The sequence below is a fragment of the Colossoma macropomum genome, unplaced genomic scaffold (assembly GCF_904425465.1).
Source record: "Colossoma macropomum unplaced genomic scaffold, Colossoma_macropomum, whole genome shotgun sequence".
Lineage (NCBI taxonomy): Eukaryota > Metazoa > Chordata > Actinopteri > Characiformes > Serrasalmidae > Colossoma > Colossoma macropomum.
This window is the reverse complement of record NW_023494808.1, coordinates 1944372-1967417: the sequence shown is the minus strand read 5'-3', so window position 1 is coordinate 1967417 and position 23046 is coordinate 1944372. Positions and strand designations below refer to the sequence as shown.

Here is a 23046-nt window from a genome sequence, read left to right as displayed (position 1 = left end):
ATAATCACAGTTATGTTAACCCCTTGCTATAACATAATCTGTAAAATTAATCCCAGGTTATATTAATCCCATGCTATTATACAATCTGTAAAAATAACCCCAGGTTATATTAATCTCTTGCTGTAATATGATCTGTAGAAATAATCCCAGGTTATGTTAATCCCGCGCAATAATAAGATCTGTAGAAATAATCCTAGTTTAAATTAATCCTATGCTATAATATAATATGTGAAAATAATCCCAGGTTATATTAATCCCATGCTATATTATGATCTGTGGAAATAATCCCAGGTTATGTTAATCCCATGCTATAATAAAATCTGTAGAAATAATGTTAATCCTGTGCTATGAAATTAAAAAGACGGTTTAGGCCCATGTGTACTGTCCTCTCTCAAGTGTAAAACTTGTAAAATTTTTGCTCTTCATGTGAACTTAATCCTGTCCTAACAGCACTTAAGTATAGATTAAAGTTTAGTTTTATAGACAGCAGCTGTTTATAAGTGAGGAGTTAATCTGGTCAGTGTGGTCACTCTGTCAGCTATAATCACGTCTGACAGTTGAGTTTTCAATCCAGTCCTGAAGTCTCTTAATCTGAAGGACAGTCATTTTCAGTCTACTGACAGTGTAACTCCTACGGTAGGAGTCAGTGAGGTGGATGGAGGGCTGATGTCATGGTTACCAGGGTGAAATGGCTGGGGCAGGTGGTACCGCTGGAGGCCCAGGCCACGGCAGTGATTGGCCTGCTGGAGGCGCTGGACACAGACATCTGAGAGAGAGAGAGACAGAGAGAGAGAGAGAGAGAGAGAGAGACTTCAGTCCAGACTGAATTCAGGACAGCATCTATTCCAGAATAACAGTTCCTACCTTCATAATCTCATCATGAACTCCAGATAAGAAAATAGCATCACACAAACATCCTAACGAGACTAAACCTGTCCTAACTTTAGGATGAACCCCAACAGGGTCCTCACTTCTGTTTAAGGTCCGTTTCTATGGTTTTTAGGCAGCTGAGTCAGCAGCATAGTTCACTACCAGCATAATGAGCTCCATTTATTTCTACTGTAAAACGCTGCTTTCACTGTGAGATGATTTTCTTTTCTAACTCTGCGTTTTAAAGATCTCAGACACTGCAGACTCGATCTCCACCGCCCCTCTGATCACCTTCGTGTGTTAATGTTGATGATGAAATATTACAGTGATGGTGGTGAATAATGAGGAGACAGAGCTGAACGTGTGTCTGTTTATTAGGAGGAGTAACGTTAGCGCGCTCGGCTAAAGCGTTTGGGAAATGGAGACTGAAACTGGGGAGCGGCGACGCTCTGATAAACAGCAGGGGGCGCTCTCACAGTGTTCACAACTTACAGTTTAGCACACTTCAGTTCAGTTTGACCTTTTTACCTTATTATTTTGATCACAGATTTATGTTCCAGCTGTGTGTGTGTGTGTGTGTGTGGTCGATTGCTAGGAAACAGACATGACAGCTGATTGTCGACTTTGATCGAGCAGGTTAAGATTTCCTAACTGGAGATAAGATGCTGTAAGATAACATGAAATTATTTTAAATTTGTGAAAAAATCTTCTCTTGACCTGTCAGATCCTAACTAAGGACTAAAGATTCCTATCATTAGTCTGATGCTAAGATCTGGCAGTTCAGGAGTTTTTAAACACCTCAGTGTCGCTGCTGGACCGAGAACCAGCCGACAGCGTCCTGTGGGCAGCATCCTGTGTCCACTGATGAAGGACTAGAGGATGACCAACACAAACTGTGCAGCAGCAGATGAGCTGTCGTCTCTGACTTTACATCTACAAGGTGGACTGACAAGGTAGGAGTGTCTAATAGAGTGGACAGTGAGTGGACACAGTGTTTAAAAACTCCAGCAGCACTGCTGTGTCTGATCCACTCGTACCAGCACAACACACACTAACACACCACCACCACGTCAGTGTTATTGCAGTGCTGAGAATGATCCACCACCCAAATAGTACCTGCTCTGTGAGGATCCATGGTGGTCCATGGGGGTCCTGACCATTGAAGAACAGGATTTAGAGAAACAGATGGGCTACAGTCTGTAACTGTAGAACTACAGAGTGAAGCTATACGGTCAGTGGAGCTGATAAAGTGGACAGTGAGTGTAGAAACAAGGAGCTGAACTTAATGAAGTGCTGGGTGTATGTAAATCGCCTGATCTGCCCACCAGAAGAGCTACAGCAGTAAGTCTGACTGATAGAACTGGTTTCAGCCGTTCGGTCAGCAGTAAAGCGCTGCGGTCAGCGTCCACTTCCCCTCAGCGGAGAGCAGAAAAACTATTTAAGCATGCAGTGGTTCCATACAGAACTCTTGGTTCTAAACAGAACTGCTCCCTTTACTAAAGAACCACCTTTTTAAGAGGGAACGACAACACAGCTTTTTCAAAAGCAGTAAAGGAAAATAAAAACATTCACAAAAGCAGTGAAAGAGTCTCCAATACCATCATGTCTTCCACCTCACCTGGTCACCTGGTCAGTAAAGGTGTGCTGGCCTCACCTGGTCACCAGTTCACCTGGTCAGTAAAGGTGTGCTGGCCTCACCTGGTCACCAGTTCACCTGGTCAGTAAAGGTGTGCTGGCCTCACCTGGTCACCAGTTCACCTGGTAAATAAAGGTGTGCTGGGAGTTCCAGGTGTGTTCAGTGAGGTTAGGTTAAGTAGGTTATCGTCATATCTAGTCTTAATCATGTTCATCTTGTAAATGAGCCACTAAAACCGACCCTAAGGTGCAGAACTCCTCCAGAACTGTGTGTGTTCTGCTGTACAGCCTCTGTTTATCCCGGGTGAAGCTGTTTATACAGCGGCTCGCTGAAGATTAGCCACATCAGCAGTGACTACCTTTGAAAACGGCATTTTAAAGTGGATTTAAGACAAATATGACGACAGAAATGTCGAAACGTAGCCGGCGGTACTCACCGTGTTCTTGGGGTTGAGTGTTTGTCCGTGAAGAATCCTCTCCTGGAGCGGGAAACCTGGAGACTTTCCCAAAAACACCCAAACTTTTCCTGAAGAACGAAGAGGAAGTGAGGAGCGTCTCCGGACTACAACTCCCAGCATGCACAACGGTGGAAAAACACGGAAGCGGCAGCTGTGACGATCTCTCTATGTCTCTCTTTTTCTCTCTCTCTCTCTCTTTCTAAACAGTCCTAAACAACATTTTATTCGACTCTAAAATGTTCTCAGCTCTAAACAGCGCTAAATAACGTGTAAATGTAAAAGTGCGGACAATATTTATGCACTAAACTTTGAACGAAGTGCTTCGGAAAACGGCTCGCACGGTGGCGACATCTGCTGGTCAAACACCTGAAACTGCACCACTATACCTTAAAATACACCGTTTTATTATCATATTCATTATGAATACTGGAATAATTATAATAAAATAAAAGTTACTATTTTTAACAAGAATAATCATTTGATTGTTATATTAATATTAATATATTTATTGGTTTGAACATCAGAGAAAGCACCAATGGCACTGCAATATTTAAAAAATATAAAATAAATAATTTTATTTAGAGCATTTGAAGAATATTTATTTAAAAAGAAAACACACACACACAGGTTCTAAAGGTTCTAAAGTGTTCTCTACATGTCTAGAAAATTAGTCAGATGAAGCAGCAGTGCAGGATCGTTCAGGGTGTCATCAGTCCATCCTTCATAAGAACGCTTTACGCAGTATAGCAAATATATTTACATCAATATACTCTTCCATATAAAATGCCTCTGCTCTCTCATGCAGCAGGCATGAGTGTCAGCTGACAAATTTCCAGCATTGGAAATACGAGCATCAATAAACACATAATGAATAAATAAATGGATACATTTTAGGTGGATGTAGTAAAACTGGCATATTGACAAATCTGCTCTGCTTGAATGGAAATGTGCAGCATGAATAAGTAAGATTATGTATTTTTTTGAGTGTGCAGTGCACCTTATTACACACTTCACACTCATTTTTAACCACAATAATTTATGTCCATTTTACCATCTTGGGTGTAAATATGCCTCAGTACGTACTAATGTACTATTACACGCTACAAACGTGACTTAATATAAATGACAAAGCAGACTTACTCGTCCCTCCAGAGAGCACGTCTCCACTGCTCTAGAGTCCAGTGGCGGCGCTTTACACCACTGCATTCGACGCTTTGCATTGCGCTTGGTGATGTAAGGCTTGGATGCAGCTGCTCGGCCATGGAAACCCATTCATGAAGCTCTCTACGCTGTTCTTGAGCTGATCTGAAGGCCACATGAAGTTTGGAGGTCTGCAGCGATTGACTCTGCAGAAAGTTGGTGACCTCTGCGCACTATGTGCCTCAGCATCCGCTGACCCCGCTCTGTCATTTTACGTGGCCGACCACTTCGTGGCTGAGCTGCAGTCGTTCCCAATCGCTTCCACTTCGTTATAATCCCACTGACAGTCGACTGTGGAATATTTAGTAGTGAGGAAATTTCAGGACTGGACTTGTTGCACAGGTGGCGTCCTATCACGGTACCACGCTGGAGTTCACTGAGCTCCTGAGAGCGACCCATTCTTATATATATATATATATGTTTAAAATGCATTTATCAGTATTAGTTATTATCTGTGTTGAGTTGAGTGTAATGAAGGTTCCAGATGTAACTAAACATGCTGACTTCTGTGATCTGCACTGTACTTTACATTAACCAGGTACGTCTGCAGTCAGACTCTCACACACAATGTATTTCACATAAACAACATATCAGATCATAACTGCATTTTCACAGAGTATCAATACCCACAACACTCGCTTCTGTCCTGTTAAAGGATCATTTGATCAGATTTAAAATGAAGATACTGGAACACAAATTCATTTCTAAAGGTATCAGACAGTGAAGAGCATCAGACAGGATTCTAGATGTTTTCATACATTTTCAGATGGATTTGATAAACACATTTACATACAGTTATTTTTGTCTGTGTGTAATATTTCCACATACATTTTAAAATAAACGTGTTTTGAAATATATGTGGTTAATATGACAGATATTCTGAAATACATTTTAGTGTTTGGAATGTATTTCAGCATCAACAGCTGTGTTTTTGTAATGTATTTCAAATATATATAAATACATATCCATATTTTTCCATATCGTACTCCACGCTTGCCGCCCCCCCCACTACATTTACAGTTTAATTCAACTCACTGTTGTGACCACACATGACCAGGTAATCAATCAGCCTTTATTCACACTCAGACTACATTGAAGGTGACCTTCATTTACAATGTAGACGAGTCAGTACAGAAATCAGGGACTGAAAAAATCAGACTGTAGAACCATATCAAAGGTTAAAAACAAACAAAAGTAATAAAAAATAGTAACAGTAAATTTTAAGAGTAAAAATATAATCAGAGTAAACCAATAAAGCTGCAACAATAAAATAAGTGACAAATCAAATAGGGATAGAACAACAAACACGTTGATAATTATAAAATAAGTAAGAACGGAAAATTTAAAACAGCGGCTAAGCAGTAGCTAGAAAGTAAAAGCTGATAATGAAATAAATAAAAAGAATGGTAAATGTAAAACAACAGCTAAAACATACCAAAGTCATATAAAAAGTTAACTAAAACAGAATAAAACAGTGTCAGGATGATTGCAGGTCGTTAGAGACTAACAGTTTAAAATGTTCACGTGACACAGTCAGGAAAGATTTAAAGTTTCCTGTCATATAATGGAACACAAAAATCCAGATTCTCATTTTAGTTAAACATACAGTGCAATGAAAAGCAATCATTATCAGTATTGGGCTCTTGAAAAGAATGGTTCTTGAAGGGTTTTTTAGTAAAGAAATTGGTTCTATAGAGAACCATGATCACTCAAAGAACTATTTGCGTGCTTAAAAGGGTCTTTGCGTGGTTCTTCAGATTGAAGCAGAAAGTGTTGATTATGGCTCTATACAGCACCAAAAAGGGTTCTACTATTATGTATGATGTCAAGCTTGTAACAACAGAAGAACCCCTTTTGGTGATACATTATATAGAGAAAAGTACGTGGATGCCCTCCTAATTATTGAGTTCAGGTGTTTCAACCACGTCCATTTCTAACAGGTGGATAAATCCAGCACATAGTCCAAAGTCTCCATAGACAAACACTGACAGTAGAGGGTCGCACTGATGAGCTCAGTGACTTTAAATGACGCACTGTCACATTTCTCTCCTGCTAGATCTGCCCCAGACAACTGTAAGTGCTACTATTGTGAAATGGAAGCGTCTAGTAGCAACAGCAGCTCAGCCACGAAGCGGTAGACCACACACACTCACAGAGTGGGAGCACAGAGTGCTGAAGCGCACAGTGTCAACCCTCTGTTGAATCACTAAACAGTACCAAACTGCCTCTGAAAGCAAAATCATCAAAATAACTGCATGTTAGGAGTTTCACATATTGGATTTCCATGGCTGAGCAGCTGCACACAAGCCTAAGATTAAACTGCACAATGCCAGACTCGGATGGAGTGGAGTAAAGCGCCGCCACTGGACTCTGGAGCAGTGAAACGTATTCTGTGGAGTGATGAATCAGCTTCTCTATCAGACAGTCTGATGAAAAGTTTGGTGGAGGAGGGACGATGATATGGGGCTGTTTTTCAGGGGTTGGTCTAGAACCCTTAGTTCCAGTGAAGGGAAATCTTAATGCTTCAGCACCAACACATTTTGGACAACTGTACACTTCCAACTTTGTGGGAACAGTTTGAGGAAGAACCTTTCCTGTTCCAGCATGACTGAGACCCAGTGACCAAAGCAGCTCCATAAAGGCCTGGCTGGGTGAGTTTGGTGTGGAAGAACTTGACTGGCCCTCACAGAGTCCTGACCTCAACCCCATCACACACCTTTGGGATGAACTAGATTGTGATCCAGACCCTCTCGTCCAACATCAGTGTCTGACCTCACAAATGCTCTTCTGGATGAATGGACACAAATTCCCACAGACTCTCCAACATCTTGTAGCAGCTTCCCAGAAGAGTGGAAGCTGTTAGAGCTGCAAAGGGGACCAACTCCATATTAATGCCTATGGATTTAGAATGGGATTCATAAAAAGCTCCGGCAGAGCTCCATGTAATGTCCATGTAATGTATATAGAACCATTGACAACACATTCTTCATGAATCTGAAGATTGATTTCACCATGCAAAGAACCATTTAAGCATGCAAATAGTTCTTTGACTTGTCATGGTTCTATATAGGACCAATGTCTACTGAAGAACCTTTTCAAGAACCATCTTTTTTAGGAGTGTATTGTTAATGTTGGAGACACTGTTCAGCTTCTACTGGTGTCTGAAACCCACATGTGAAAAAAATCACATTATATCAGCGTCACTCAATGCTAGGAATTACATCACATACTCTCTGAGAGGAAACAACAGATTGTTAACAGTCAACAGAAACAAGGAATGTTTCGCTTTTGCTTTGTGGAAATCACCTGTGTTTTTTGGAAACAATACCAGAATTTCCTGTTGTACCACCACAGTTTGACCACTTTAAATTCAGTGTATGCTTAAAACTACGGCTCAGAAGGGAGAGGAACTTTCTACAGCGTTACACCACATCCAGGTAAACAGATAAATTTAATAAGGAGAAATGCTACAGAATTTGGTCTGATTAGCCTAAAGTTATTATATTTTCTACAGTTACACCTTGGATGATCATCTTACAGTGCTACTTGCCACAGCCATGTTATAATAAAGGCTTTTTAACTCAATGAGGAGCGCCGTAGATGTTGTATTCACTAATATCCTCATACATGCTCACTCATATCCAGATTTTCTATTGTTATGTATTGTACTGTATTGTTTCTCTACTGTTTTAGATGCTGTGCATTTGTTATAACAAACCAAACGGAGGCTGATTGTCAATGTGTATTATGTCTTATTCTAAACCTTAAAATGAAACCTTTATTTCTTATAGAAGACTAAAGAACATTTATCAATGACAGAAAATTAGCTTGGCCAGTTAATTAATAATAAGTTTAATATATACACACATACATATATATATATTCCCAAGTCATTTTGGGCCGTTTCTTTTGGTCCATTCATCATGAAATTTAAACACAATTTAAAAAACTACAGGCATTTTCAAATTTTATCAAAATTGGAGCTACAAGGAAGGTTTCGTTCCACACCAGCAATATATATGTATATATATATATATATATATATACATATATATATATATATATATATGTTTTAATTTATTTGAAAAGATTCTCCAGACGTGAGCTCAGAGAATGCAAAGGAAACTTTGACTGTGAGCATGAATGGAATGTCCTCTGTGAGGTTTGGCAGTTTCTGTCTTATGAGGGCAGGTTATTAATACACAAACAAAAATGAACGCATCCCCTACACTCTTAAGAAAGATGTTTTTTCAAGTGTTCTTTAGTAAAGACAACAGTTCTATATAGAACTATGAACACTCAAAAAATGTGCATGCTTAAAGGGTTCTTTGCATAGTAAAATGGTTCTTCTGATTGATGGGGAATGTGCTGTAAATGGTTCTTTATAGCACCAAAAAGGGTTCTTCTACTGTTGCAATGTCCAGCTTGTATACATAGAAGAACTCTTTTTGGTGCTACACAAAACCCTTTTCAAAATAGTTGTCTATAAAACCATATACAGCACATTATCCATAAATTTGAAGAACAATTTCACCATGCAAAGAACCATTTAAGCATGTAAAGGGTTCTTTAAGAATCCATGGTTCTATATAGAACAATTTTCTTTATTAAAGAACTCTTGAAGAACCATCTTTTTAAAGAATGTATACAACGCATTTTCCATAAATCGAAAGTTTTACATGCAAAGAACGATTTAAGCATGCAAATGGTTTGTCGAGTGTTAATGGTTCTACGTATAACCACTGTCTTTACTACAGAACCCTTGGAGAACCATCTTTTTCATGAGTGTATGAATCCAATATAATCCTTCAGGACAAAAAAGATCACTTGTATGTATCGTTTTTACTGTAATGCTTTGTTAAGGTTTGTTAAGCAATCCAAAATTATGATTGACATGCCCCTCAGCCAATCACAATTGTCTCTAAATATTTCTTTCTCCATCAACTGAAGAACAAACTTTTATAAACCTCCTCAAAACAAACTCAGTGAGAACAGCAGCAGCAGTAAATCTGAATTATTAGAATAAGAAATGGTGAAAGGTGTTAGTGAGGAACTCACGCAATCCTGATAATGTGAAGGGTGGAGCTACTTTATTTCACCAAGATGTACACGAGCATTTAGGCAAATCCCAACTCTTTTGAAACTGTGTAATCTGATCAGAAGAACAAGAAAATAGAACTCTTTGTCAATATTTCAGCTTTTTATGTATGGAGAAAGAAGAGCTGCACATATGATCCCAAGAACACCACATCCACAGTGAAGTATGGGGGTGGGAGCTTCATGATATGGGGCTGATTCTCTGCAAACAACACCGGGACTTTCAGAATTCCTGATCACAGTCTTGTTTTCTATTATGATGTTAAGCACAGCTGATCTTGTTCTCCTCGTAGATGACAGATACCTGCTGAGATGATGGAAGCCTCCACTCCTACCGCATCACACTGTGTTGAGGCTGTCATAACAGCCAAGTCTGGAGCTAGAGCATCTGCTATTGTCATTGTAGACAGCACGTTCCATGACAAAGTTATATTCAACAACCCAGACACAAAGGAAAAAGGTATATTTCTCTTTTGTGTTTGACCTCAATGGTGAACTCCCCGTAATTCATATATATGCATTAACTTAAGGGTTTACATATTTGATGTTAATAATTTTCAAAGTATTTAAGCATGTGTTTTTTGATGAAGAAAACATCTTTAAGGTTATGAAAAAAGCACAGTTGGGTCTGAACTTGTAACTTGTGCTATATATCGGCTGTTTTACGTGTCTTGTTGTAAAGTGCTCTAACAGCCCAAAGAAAAACATTCTTTATATATTATTTCTACCTCAAAAATGTATACTTTTTTCAATTGCTTGCAGTGAAAGACGTTCCAAAAACAAGAAAAACAAAATCCAAATGAGTTGCCCATCAGCTGCAATGACATTTTCAAACATATCCCTCGATATGGATTAAATGAAGAGACAAAAGACAAAGATGAAGGCGACCAAGAGAGGGGCATTAGAACTGTGCTGACCAAAGGTATTGCCGGCATTGGGAAAACTGTATCTGTGCAGAAATTCATCCTTAACTGGGCCGAAGGAAAAGCCAACGAAGACATGGACTTCATGATTGCTATGCCTTTTCGGGAACTGAATTTTGTCAAAGATGATCTGTACAGTTTGTATGACCTTATATGCATCTTCAACCCTGAACTGAAAGACCTGAATGCAGCAGTGTATGAGAAATCTAAAACAGTCTTTGTTCTCGATGGTCTGGATGAACTTCGCTCTCCACTCACTTTCATCCAAAGGTTAGTGTCAGACATCACCGAAAAAGTGGACCAGTGGACAGTCTAATAGTGAACCTCATTAAAGGACACATCCTCCCATCTTCTCATATCTGGATAACCTCCCGACCAGCAGCAGCCAATCAAATCCCCTCTCAGTACATCAACCGTTTGACAGAAGTTCATGGATTCAGTGACGCTCAGAAAGAGGAGTACTTCAGGAAGACAATTAGTGACCTGGATCAAGCCAATAAAATCATCTCACATATTAAGAAAAGTGAGAAGCCTTCACAGTATGTGTTGCATTCCAATTTTCTGCTGGATCACAGCAACCACTCTTCAGAAAACCCTGGATCGAGGAGACACAGAAATCCCTACTACTCTGACGGAGTTATACATCTATTTCCTGCTGACTCAGGTGAACGTGAAGAACCAGATATATGAGATGAGTGGGGAGAAAGATTCAAAGAAACTTCTGGAGGCCAACAGAGAGATGATTCTGAAACTGGCCGAGCTGGCATTCAAACAGCTGATGAAACACAATGTGATGTTCCACGAAGAGGACCTCAGAGAGTGTGGCATTGATGTCTCTGATAGCTCAGTGTACTCAGGATTCTGCACCAAAATCTTGAAAGAGGAATCTGTCTTTTACCAAAGGAAAGTCTACTGCTTCATGCATTTGAGCTTCCAGGAGTTTCTGGCAGCTTTCTATGTGTTTTACAGCTTTGTGAGCAAAAACATGGAAGCACTGGGTATTTTTCTTGGGGGATTCCAGAGATATCACCCTGATATCATTCCATTACATCTCTTGCTGGAGTGTGTCTTACACAAAATCTTTGATGAAGAGAGTGGACGTCTGGACCTTCTTGTCCGTTTCTTGGTGGGCATCTCGCTGGAGTCCAATCAGAGACTCTTAGAAGGCCTCTTGACGAAAGTACTGAGCAGCTCAGAAAGCATCAAGGAAACTATCAAGTTCATCAAAAACAAATTGCAGAATACATTAGTGATATTCCCTGCTGAAATATCGATTACTCTGTTCCTCTGCCTGCTTGAAATGAAGGACCACTCTCTTCAGGAGTTCTTAAAGTCAGAGAAATGCTATGAGCAGGAACTCTCTGTCGCTTACTGCTCAATGAAAGCTTATATGCTTCAGCTGTCAGAGGAGGTGGTGGACGAACTGGACCTGAAGAAAGTCCATACAAAGGATGAGGGTCAAAGGAGGCTGGTTGCAGCTGCTAGGAACTGCAGAAAAGCTCTGTGAGTATTTAAAGCAGCACTGTGTAATATTTAAAAAATAAAAAATAAAAAAAGGTAGCATTATTGAGTATGGAGAAAAAAGAACACACTAAAATATGGTGAACTTGCTCCGTTGTGAGTTGCCTGGTAAATCCTGAAATAATCATTTAAAATCAGAGGTACCAGGACAGATTTAGCAGAGGTTTTTCAGACTGTGTTGTACGTCTTTACATATTGTCACACAGGCCCTAAAAGATCTGAATCAACGTTATACTGATGAAGATATGATGACTGTAGTACATAATTCGCTCACATCATCAAAAAACACATTTTAACCAAGTTTTGACTGAGTTCTCCTCGAATACTCTTTCAACACACTCGCAAAAGATTAATCTGCTCATGGAGGGCTGAAGCACAACCCACATTAAAAATGTTCTTCCTCGTGTTGCATGCCATTATATATTTCCACCAGAGAGGTCTTCAAATCCCCAAATCCTACATAGTGTTGCTTTAAAATGAGCATAAAAAAGAAACTGAGAGTCCATCAATCATGAACTCAAGGCTTTCCTTGCTCACTTCTGTAACCAATAAGGCTGAAATTTTACTTTACCTTACTGACATGTTTATGGCTGCTGAATCCAGGCAGATTAATTAATAGCTCTATTATGGATGTTCACTCTTTATGTTATGGATCTTTCATCCTACCGAGTTTAGTTTCTAATTTACTAAATGTGATCAGTTAATGTGATCAGAAAGGGCTTCAGGAAAAATCATGATGGAGCCTGGTGGGTTGGAACCCTAGGGTAGTAGATCTTCAAGACCAGGGGTGGGGACTTCTGATCTAACCAATTAAGCCAACAGTTCTGTTATAATCCTTCAGAGGTTCATCTGGAATGTCATTTAGAATTATGGGCAGCCTTGGTAGAGATGAAAAATCTGTTCAATACTGTATTTACATTTCTTCACAGTTTTTCTGGTTCCAATCTCAATTACCAGTCCTGTGAAACTCTAGCTCTGGACCTACAGTCAGCAAACTCCCACCTGACAGAGCTGGATGTGAGCAATAATCATCTGCAGGACTCGGGTGTGAAGCTGCTCTCTGTTGGGCTGAACAGTCCAAACTGTAAACTGGAGATACTAAGGTCAGAATTTTTCTAGTTTGACTCATATGCAGCTTTTTATGCTCTTCTAAACAAAGTGGATAAAAAGAGTCTTGTCCTTTTCATGTAGCCAGATGGTGATAAAGACTATAAATAAAGAACTGATTTTTCACATCATTTTGGTGTCATTTGACTAAATTGTCCTAAAGCGATAATAATAAAATGTAATGTGTGGACTGCACTGTTACAGACTAGCTGGCTGTCATCTCAGTAAAGAGATTTGTGAAACTTTAGTCTCTGCTCTACAAGCTAAAAACTCTCCCTTGAGGGAGTTAGATCTGACTAACAACAACCTGCAGGATTCAGGGGTGAAGCTGCTCTCAGATGGACTGCAGATTCTACGGTGCAAACTGGAGATACTGAGGTCAGTGTTCATTGCTTCGGTATGTGTCTACATTATTATCTGTATGTTTATACTTCTTGTTAACAGTACTTAGACCGCTTTTTTGGATTTACTGTTTTTTTTTTTTGGAGTCTAGAGATTTTGAATTTGTACAAAATTATAATCATCCTTCAAGCTCATGTCATTACATTTTTGTGCTATTTCTCCTATTTAACTGAATCTCTAAGTAAAATGACAAATGCTTCATAATAAAATTACCAGTGATCAACAATCCTGTGTATCCCAGTTTTCTGAACACAACCCTATCAAGCATAGTCAGGATGAGGTGAAAAAGATTTTTCCCAGCAAGACTGTGAACCCAATAAACTACCAAACTCCTTATGTTGTGTTATTTGAACAAATTTTAGATGCTGGCTTCTAAACTGGGTTCTAATACTGTAACTGAGAAATTTACATGGTTCAAACATCTACTAGTTTTAGTACATTTTCTTATTATTTATTTTAAGTACTCTTCTCTTAATAACCCACACTTGTACTTTGTTTTGTTGGTAGCCTAGCTATGTGTAACATCACTGAGAAGTGCTGTCAAGATCTGGCTTCAGTTCTGCAAACACCAAACTCACATCTCAAACAACTGGACCTCAGTAACAATGACCTGCAGGATTCTGGAGTGACGTTCATAGCGGCTGGCCTGAAGAGCCCACACTGCAAACTGGAGATACTCAAGTCAGTGTTTCTGAATACGAGACCATTTCAATTGCCTGAATTATGAGAATTGTGTGAAATCCATAAATTATTACGCTTCTTCTTGAGAAATCTGTGTGAAATGAAATGATTTCCTAATGAAATTTATAATTAAAAATTAAAATTGCTAACTTAAAAGCAAGATATCCCCATGAATAAACAAATAAAACTATATGTACACCACATAGTTATTTTCTTTGCAATTTCATTGCTTTTGAATTTTCTTCTTTCACATATTTAGAACATTAAATATTTTTTAAACAGTCAAGCAACAATCTCATTCTCCCTCTTTGATATTCATGACCTTAGGTTGTCTGGTTGCATGATCACAGAGGAAGGCTGCTCTTCTCTGGCTTCAGCTCTGAAATCAAACCCCTTGCACCTGCGAGAGCTGGATCTGAGCTATAATAACCCAGGAGAATCTGGAGAGAAGCTGCTCTCTGCCAGTGGCAAACTGGAAATTCTGAAGTAAGCCACACTTATTCAACAGCTGCCAAAACTCCATTAATTAACAGCATGGTCCTCAGTCAGAAACATGAGCACTAGGATTCTGCTCTCTGTACTGCAACAATAACAGGAGGTGGCAACTGACATAGATTTTGTCATGAACACAGAACTAATTAAATCATAAATTTGATTAAGAATATGTTTTATTGTAAATATTTGTCATTGTACTAACAAAACAGCATTAGTAGCAATGTTGTCTATTAAATACTGGAAAGGTGATGAAGCTTCTTTGATTTATTATGTTTGCTGTGGATCCCAATTCCACCTTTTATTAGGCTGTCGAGCCTGGGACACACTTTGAAGAAACATTTGACAATGTATTTGTGTAAATTAGCTTTTAAATACAATTCTATCTCTCTTCTTGTATTTATATTGTAACATTAGATTTTTCATTGCTTCAATGATTTTACATAAATACTCCTTTTCCTTTTTTAATACTACTTTCATTTGTTTACATTTTTCCCTTATTATTTGGAAATTTGGTCTTAACCCAAAAAGAACCTGAAAACTTCTTTTGCTAAACTGGCTTCAAATTGTGAAACATTTAAACAGTAACCCTTCTCATGTTTGTGTTTGCTTTAGTGTGGACCATGGAGGAAAACACTGCATTAAAACCAGGACTAAGAAAATGTGAGTCCTCTCTTACACTGTAAACATAACAATTGCATTAACTTAATTATGTGGGTTTACTTATTTGTTCAAATTACTGATGCAAGTCTGGTAGCACATACAATTTTTTGGTATAATCCTCAGTTACTGAGGTAAATCTAGTTGAGATCAATTAATTTGGATCAGTCCTACAGACTGAAGAGTCTTTTGCCAAAAAAGCTTCCCAACATTCTTAGCGGTTTTGTTGGTTTCTGGTAATTAACTATTATTTTTCTAATTAATTAATATAATTTTCTTTGCATAATGTTTGTGTCATAGTAAACTTACAATAAATGTGAAGTTTGGGTGAACTTTACATGTTTTTGTTATTCTCATGATGAAGTTTTGTGTTCAGGTTTATCAGTTTAACCTATGAAACTGATAACCAATGAAAGCTAACAGAATGACAAACATGAAAGTTATTAGTTGCTATAGAAAGTTATGAGTCCTCAGAAAAGGGTGATTCCTAATTAAGCCATTTATTCATTATAAGCCTGTCAATTTACTATGATGAAGTAGTTTTAATTTATGCCAAGTACACAAAAAAAGAATATTTGATTCAAAATAAGTAGGATTTGACCAACTACTACCAGCTCATTGAAAACCAGGGCTGTTTGAGTTAACCTTACTTGCTGCAGAAGAGTGGATCACTAAAATCAATCAACCTTTATTTAATCTCGGAGAACATTGAGGGTGACCCTCATTTACAGTGTTGCCAAGCTGATACAAAAAAAGGGATTGATAATGTGTAAAAACATATCAAATAATAAAAGTAAATTTAATTAAAATAAAAAAGAATTGAAAAAAGTAAAAAAAAGACAATCAGGTAAGTATAAAAAATTAAACATTAAAAATAAAAATACATAAAAACAAAATAAAAGGAGAATAAGATCAAAAAGTAAACTAAACATTTATAAATCAAATAATTGTAATTAAGATAAGAATAAGAATATGAATAATAATAAATAAACTAACAAATAATAAAACAATGAAAATAACATAATACTGGTAAAAATCAGGTAAAACAGTTGCAGGCAGAGTGGAGGTGGTTAAAGAGTAAAAGTTTAAAAATGATTAAAGTATCTATAACTCATATATTAAGTTATTCAAGCTTGAACCTGTCATTTTTTTAGCCAATATGTTTGCATGACTCTTTCAAGTCAACTAATTTAAGTTTACAGTGTAAAATCTGTTTTTATTGGAGTTTTTTCTCCGCTAATCGCTCTTCTCATGTTGTCAGATGCTCGTAAACTCACAGTGGACCCAAACACAGTGAACGCAGAGCTAACTCTGTCTGAGGAGAACAGAAAAGTCACGTGGGTTGGTCATAAGAACCCATATCCTGATCATCCAGACAGATTTGAATCTGCGTGGCAGTTGCTGTTTACAGAGAGTCTATCTGGACGCTGTTACTGGGAGGTGGAGTACAGCGGTGGTTGTAAGGGTGCTACCATAGCGGTGGCTTATAAAAGAATTAGCAGGAGAGGTGACTATAATGAATGCTTATTTGGAAGAAATGGAAACTCTTGGTGTCTTTCCTGCTCCATAAAAAACTGCGGCGCCTGGCACAACGACATAATCACCATCATACCTCCACCTTCCAGTGGATTCCGGCCTCAAAGACTGGGAGTTTATCTGGACTGGCCGGCTGGCATTCTGTCCTTCTACAGCGTCTCACCTGATTCAAACATGCTGACTCATGTGCACACCTACCACTCAACATTCACTGAGCCGCTCTATGCCGGGTTTGGAGTCTGGGAACGCAACATCTCTGTGTCTTTGTGTCAGCTGAACTGAAGCATTGTTATTTAAGCTAATGAGAGTCATAAAGCAAGACTATAAGCTACATCACCCTAATACAAAAATTTAACCAGCACTTTCAAATTAAAATTTTATATGAAAAGAAAAAAACACAAGAAGAAGAAGGACCCTTTCCTCTTCAGAGGAGCTGCTTGTAAATCCAAACCAACCAAAGCACTGTATTATTATATCCAGTAGAGTACATCAATTATACAATACTTTAATGTAGTGCATTGTGGGATTGTTTGAGTGCAGCGGATCTTGTGCAACATGCTTTCAGACACTACTACAAAATGGTGGAACCCCCACACAGTGCACTAAATAGTAAATAGGGCCCAGTTTTAGTCACAGCTTAAGTACCTGTTGATAAGTAAAGGAAATGGTTCTATTTAGAGTTATAAGGTCTGTATATTTAATATGTTCCATATTTTCTCATATTACAAATTGTATGCTGAAATGGTTCTTTGCGTGGTAAAATCTGTATTCAGATGAAGAATGTGTTGTATATGGTTCTGTATAAAATCTTTTTAAAAATGGTTCTATGTACCACAGAAACATTTGCACAAAGTTTCTACATTGAACCATATACAACACATTCTCCATCAATCTGAAGAACTACTGATCTAACATGTAAGGCCTTTGGGACAACCAATGGGACAGCCTGGTTGGTTCTATCTACCCAGATACCACAGAATAAACAATAATGATAGGGAATTTTTCTGTTGGGCGTTTCAAGGTTTTATTTTGTTTTCAAACAACACCTAATGAAATATGACTTTTGCTGCAATAATTGCAGAACTCAAATGTAACCAGCATGTTGACTCTACAAAATAAAATTGAACTAAACATTAGAGGCATGTATTTTCTTCTTTCACAAAAACAATTAGTCCTTAAAAGGCCCCTGAGGTTTTATCTCTGTTACATTACAATGCATTTGTAATAGATGTCATATGAGTAGAGCCCTCATAATTCTTAACACTGAAAGCAATGACGTTATTTTTTACTTAAATTATCACGTTATAATTACTTATTTTCTTGCAATTTGTTGTTATCACTCAATCCAGGCAAGTTGTTTATAAGGTCTGATTGAAAACAAGTGTACAAACTCAAAAAGACCAGCAATAAGAGAATAAGAGGGGAGTCACACAGAATTCCTAATGAGCTAGCGAATTAGTTGATTTCTGTTTATTGGCTCTTGGCTTTTTTCCTTCAGATGTTGTTTTCAAACAAACAACACTTTCACATTATGTGTAGATTAAATATAATTTTAGATGCACTTTACATGTTCTACATATCCTAACCATGTGTTTAGTGTCTGTGCTGAGTGGTCAGTGGGGTTGTAACAAAAAAAAAAAAACTGCTGATAAAAAAGTTTTCATAAGAGTATGTAACTTTTAAAATTGCTTTTAAAAGAATTTTTTCATCTTGTACATCCCAGCTTGGATTCATTATAATTATGTCAATGCTGTGAAAATGTATGAATTAAACAATGCAGTAGTTACTTCAAATTGAAAGCTCAAGTTTCTGCAATAGTATAGTCTGTTTGATGTATTTATACTTTTCAGATTTACAAATATGCTGCAGCACATTGTAAAGAGTTATAGAGGTACACCAGGCATAGGTAAGTGTGGGGTTCGATATAAGGTGGTTGGATCACTCTTGACTGAAGACCTTTTTACTATTAGAATTACCCATTTAAACATGAAAGTAGAAAACTTTTGAACTATTTAATCCATCAGCCTAAATTCAAATCTTACAATTACAGTTTCTAGGCTATGAAGAACCACCTGGGTGAGTCATTCTGCTACAGCGCCACCCTGAGGCGGAGCAGAGCTGCAACTCTAGTTAGGAACACCAGAGACAGACTGTGGGTGAAGCAGATAAACATTCAGCTTCATTCAATCTGGATTTGATTGTTTTTCTCTAAAGGTCAGCATAAAGCCATAATAAGTTCCAGATCCCCAGAATTTTGATTTTGAGATATTCAGGAGGTCCAAGACCCGCCATGACCCCCCGTATTTCACACCTTGGTTTCACACTTTATTTATAGAGATTATATAGTGAATATAATAATGTCATAATATCAAGTGCCCCAGAATTTAGATTTTAAGACATCCAGGGGTCCAAGAGGTTAATTAAGTGGTCCTGGACCACCCATGACCCATTCTGCACCTTGAAAACAGGTTAGAGTTTCTTTCCCAGTGTGAATTCTTTGGTGTGCTGCTTACTGCCAGAGCCGTATGAAACTCTTCCCACACTGAGAGAGCCAATGAGGTTTGATTCCTGTGTGAATGTACGTGTGGGATCTTAAAGCTCCTGCACTGGTGAAACTCTTACATTGAATGCAGGCAAAGCCTTTTCTCCAGTATGAATCCTCAGGTGGGTTTTACACTGGGCTGATGTTGTAAATCCTTTTCCACACTCAGAGCAGGTAAAAAGGCCTTTCCCCAGTATGAATCATAAAGTGTGTTTTAGGACGGCCTCAACTCTAAAAACATTTTCTTCCACACATCATGAAGAAAACATCTTCTCCAATATGAATCATGAGATGCACTGCAAAAATAGTGTCAAGTAAAATTATCTTAAATCTAGTCAATAAATCTAATATTTCTGCGGTTGAGATTGTTGAAAGCTTATTTTACAATTACTTAACTTCTTTCCAATCATTTTTTACTTTGTGTTTTAAGTGATTTAAGTTATCTCATTATATTGGCAGATAGTATTTTTTGATAAAATTACATTTTTAAAATGAAAAATTTTGGCGCAACTGTCTAAGCGTTGGTCCTGTCATCAGGAGATCGCGAGTTCAATCCCTGGTGATGCTACAGCTGTCCGTGTCCAGGAGTCCAAGAGAGCACAGTTGACCTCGCTCTCTGGGTGGGTAGGATGGCCCCCCATCACCCAATGCTATGCTAGGCAGTGCAGGCATTCACTGACGTAACAAAACTGGTGGTTAGTGTTCTCCTCTGAGTGCGGTCAGCTGTCCAATGACGTTGTATTAGTGGCAGTTCAAAAAGATGCTGTGGCTTCACAGGACTAAGAGAGGAAACTGGTTAATAAGTGCGCACTGAATTGTAAAATGCATATTAATGATGACATGAACGTGAATGGGAACAGCAAGTAAGACAATATAAATTATAATTATTGTAGCATGTAAATATTTAAATATTCAAAGCTCTTGTTTTAACCCAGGCCAGTAATAGTTTATTCGAGGGGACAAGCAGCCCGTACATAAGCAGCATCACTGGGGGTATGGGAGAATTCTTACACCTCGATGGTCAACTGAATGTAATGAATGCTGGTGATCTGTATGACTTTGCAGTCATAGATCTGTCGCCTAGTTGTAGAAACTGTTATTTTCATTTTGTTTTTCGTTTGAGTGTGCGCACGTGTAAATATGTATATAGCTGTGAGTGTTGGTGTGTAAATAAAGGTGACGGGGAGAAGAAGAACTCTTGTGCAAGCTCAACTCTTTTCCAGTTCCTCAGATCATTTGCCCGACAATACCCATAAAGTGTGCCCCACTACTATAGCACATTGCCAGGTTGAGGGACATGCTTTATCACAAGGTGAAATTGGATATGACTAAATTGCTGGGGTTCTATAAAGAAGCTAGATAATTTTATATTAAATGCACAACTATCTCAAATAAGAAATATTCGATAGATCAACTGGAACTGAGATATTTTCACCTGACAAGATACTATTCTTTGCAGTGTGGGCTTTAAGATGGCTTGAATCTGAAATATTTTCCACAGTGGGAGCAGGTGAATGGCTTTTCTCCAGTGTGTGTGTCTTCATGTCATCTTAAATGTGACGAACTTCCGAAACAACCACCACACGAGAGCAACAGTGAGGATTCTTTCCTGCATGCATGTCCATGTGACCATATAGAGATCTCCTAGGGGTGAAATTCTAGAGTTCTAGTCTCAAAATGGTTCTTTAGATTAATGAAGGATGTGTCATATATGGTTCTACGTAGCATCAAAAAAGGCTCTAGTATAGTAACAATGTCAAGCTTGTAACAATAGAAGAACCCTTGAAGAACCATCTTTTTTTGAAGTGTGTAGCCTAGACTGTGTAACTATGTTCACTGTGTGCTTGCTTGTAGAGTTGAATAACTGCTGCTGTAATCGTTTATTCTTGTTCATATTTGCATATTATGTTCATTATTACTTCGGCTGGTTCCAATCAGTGCAATGTCCATTTGAACTGCTATATATCGGCAACATATTCGAGCCCTCCAGCAGTTCGAGCCAGTGTGCATCACGAGGTAGTGAGAGGTAAAAGAGAAAATCCACAATGATGTTCATCATCTTCTCTCTTTGACTGGGAGTCCTACAGAAGTTCCTGAGGTTTGGTTAGTTGTTAGGAATGGAAAACAGCGGCAGCAGCCGTCTAATCCAGAACTCTACTGGAAGACTCACTGTAAAACTGTTACATACAATCATATGTAAAGGTTTGTGCATCTCTGGTCAAATCCCATATTGTTGTTGATTCTGTAAGTGTAAATAAGTGACCACATCCTGTACAGATAATACATTTCTGCTCATTTTAATACACCACATTACTGTATACTTACTGAATTAAACATAGAGGGGGGAAAAAAACAAAGCATCAAATATAAACTGTGCCATAACTTTTGCAACAAGTCACATTTTATGTTTGCTTTTTTTCAATATGTTAAATTCAGTAAATAAACAGTATCTATGCGTTAAAATGCACAGAAGTGTGTTCTCTCTAGATCAGGGGTGTCCAATCTTATCCACGAAGGGCCAGTGTGGCTGCAGGTTTTCCCTCCAAACAAGCTGATTCCACTTATTTAATCAGTCTTCCAACTGCTAAACATGTGATCTCCTGCTTTGTTGAAAAACCTGCAGCCACACCGGCCCTTTGTGGATAAGATTGTACACCCCTGCTCTAGGGTGGTCTCACTTATTTACACTTAAAATTATCACTGTGTATTTGCTGATTTTAACACACCAGAAAAAAAATAATAAAACAAAATTTAGGCTGTTCAAAAAAGTTTATATTTTTCATCGAATAAATATAAGTTTTGCACTAAAACCTGCAAAAAAAAATTGTGTGTTCTCTGTAAATGATGTGCTAACTTATTTTCACTTAATTTGAATAGAGGTTTTCAAATTTTTGCATGATGGCACAAAGTAAAATGTACGTTAATGTCTGTTGTAAGCTTCAATTAAACATGGAGTGTTTTTAAAAGCTTCCAAAGCTTGTGTTTAATGTAGAACGACCAAAAAATGAGCTCTAAAATACTTACAGAATTTCTTGAGAAGAGCTTGAAGACATTAACATTATCGTAGAGGTGGATTTTTCCTATTTGTTGGCTGAGGTTTGATATTTATGGCCAGAACCAAAGGCCACATTCTCCACAGTCATGCTTCACTACTGACCTTTACAGACTGCTGAATTCTTTGGATTTTTCAGGGCAAAATGAATTTATTAAGAAATGAAGAGAATCTTTGTGGACACTGAGCCATTCGCTGAAAAATATAATTTTGAAAACCTTACTTTGCCATGAAACAGTCTTAAAAATTGAATACAGTTACATATTAAACATTTATTATCAGAAGACACACCACTTTCATTTAATGCACTTTGGTACAAAAAAAAAAGCAAATGTTAACAACTCAAATACAAAAATACATTCTAAACAATATTTTCACAGCAAAATCCAAAAAGGTTTATTTCCATATCAGAAAAATATAACAGGAAAATACTGTTGCTTAAATCATCCACTTGTCGATGGTTCTTTAAAGGTTCTTTAGTAAAGAAAACACACAAAGAACCCTTTGCACAATGAAGTGCAAAAATGGTTCTACAGCCTGTTCCAGCCTTGGTTCTTAAAAGATTCTTAAGTAAAGGGCAATTGTTCTATTTAGAACCATCAACAGCACATTCTCCATCAATCTGAAGAAACCTTTCACCATGCAAAGAACCATTTAATCAAGAAATGGTTCTGTAAGTGTTCACATACCATGAAAATTTCTTGAAGTATTGCGATAGGTATCACCCAGCTCTAATTACACGAACACAATGATCTTTCTTCAAGGGTTCAGTAAAGAAAACAGTTCTAAATTGAACCATGAACACTCAAAGAATCCTGTGCATAATAAAGGGGCTCTTTGCATTGTGAAATGGTTCACAACTGTTCCCAC

General features: G+C 37.9%; 1 protein-coding gene and 1 pseudogene across 1 annotated transcript in view; one reads left to right on the top strand and one right to left on the bottom strand.

Moving 5' to 3' along the window:
- Positions 1-3065, bottom strand: part of mvb12a (multivesicular body subunit 12A) — a 10546-nt gene extending 7481 nt beyond the window's left edge. The window contains exons 1-2 of the mRNA XM_036557714.1: positions 2943-3065; positions 680-766 (exon numbers count right to left, since the gene is read on the bottom strand). Coding sequence (XP_036413607.1) covers positions 680-766 — 87 coding nt within the window. The 5' untranslated portion in view covers positions 2943-3065. The remainder of the gene's footprint in view (positions 1-679; positions 767-2942) is intronic.
- A 6802-nt stretch (positions 3066-9867) lies between these two features.
- Positions 9868-16945, top strand: LOC118797696 (annotated as a pseudogene).
- Positions 16946-23046: the final 6101 nt, after the last annotated feature.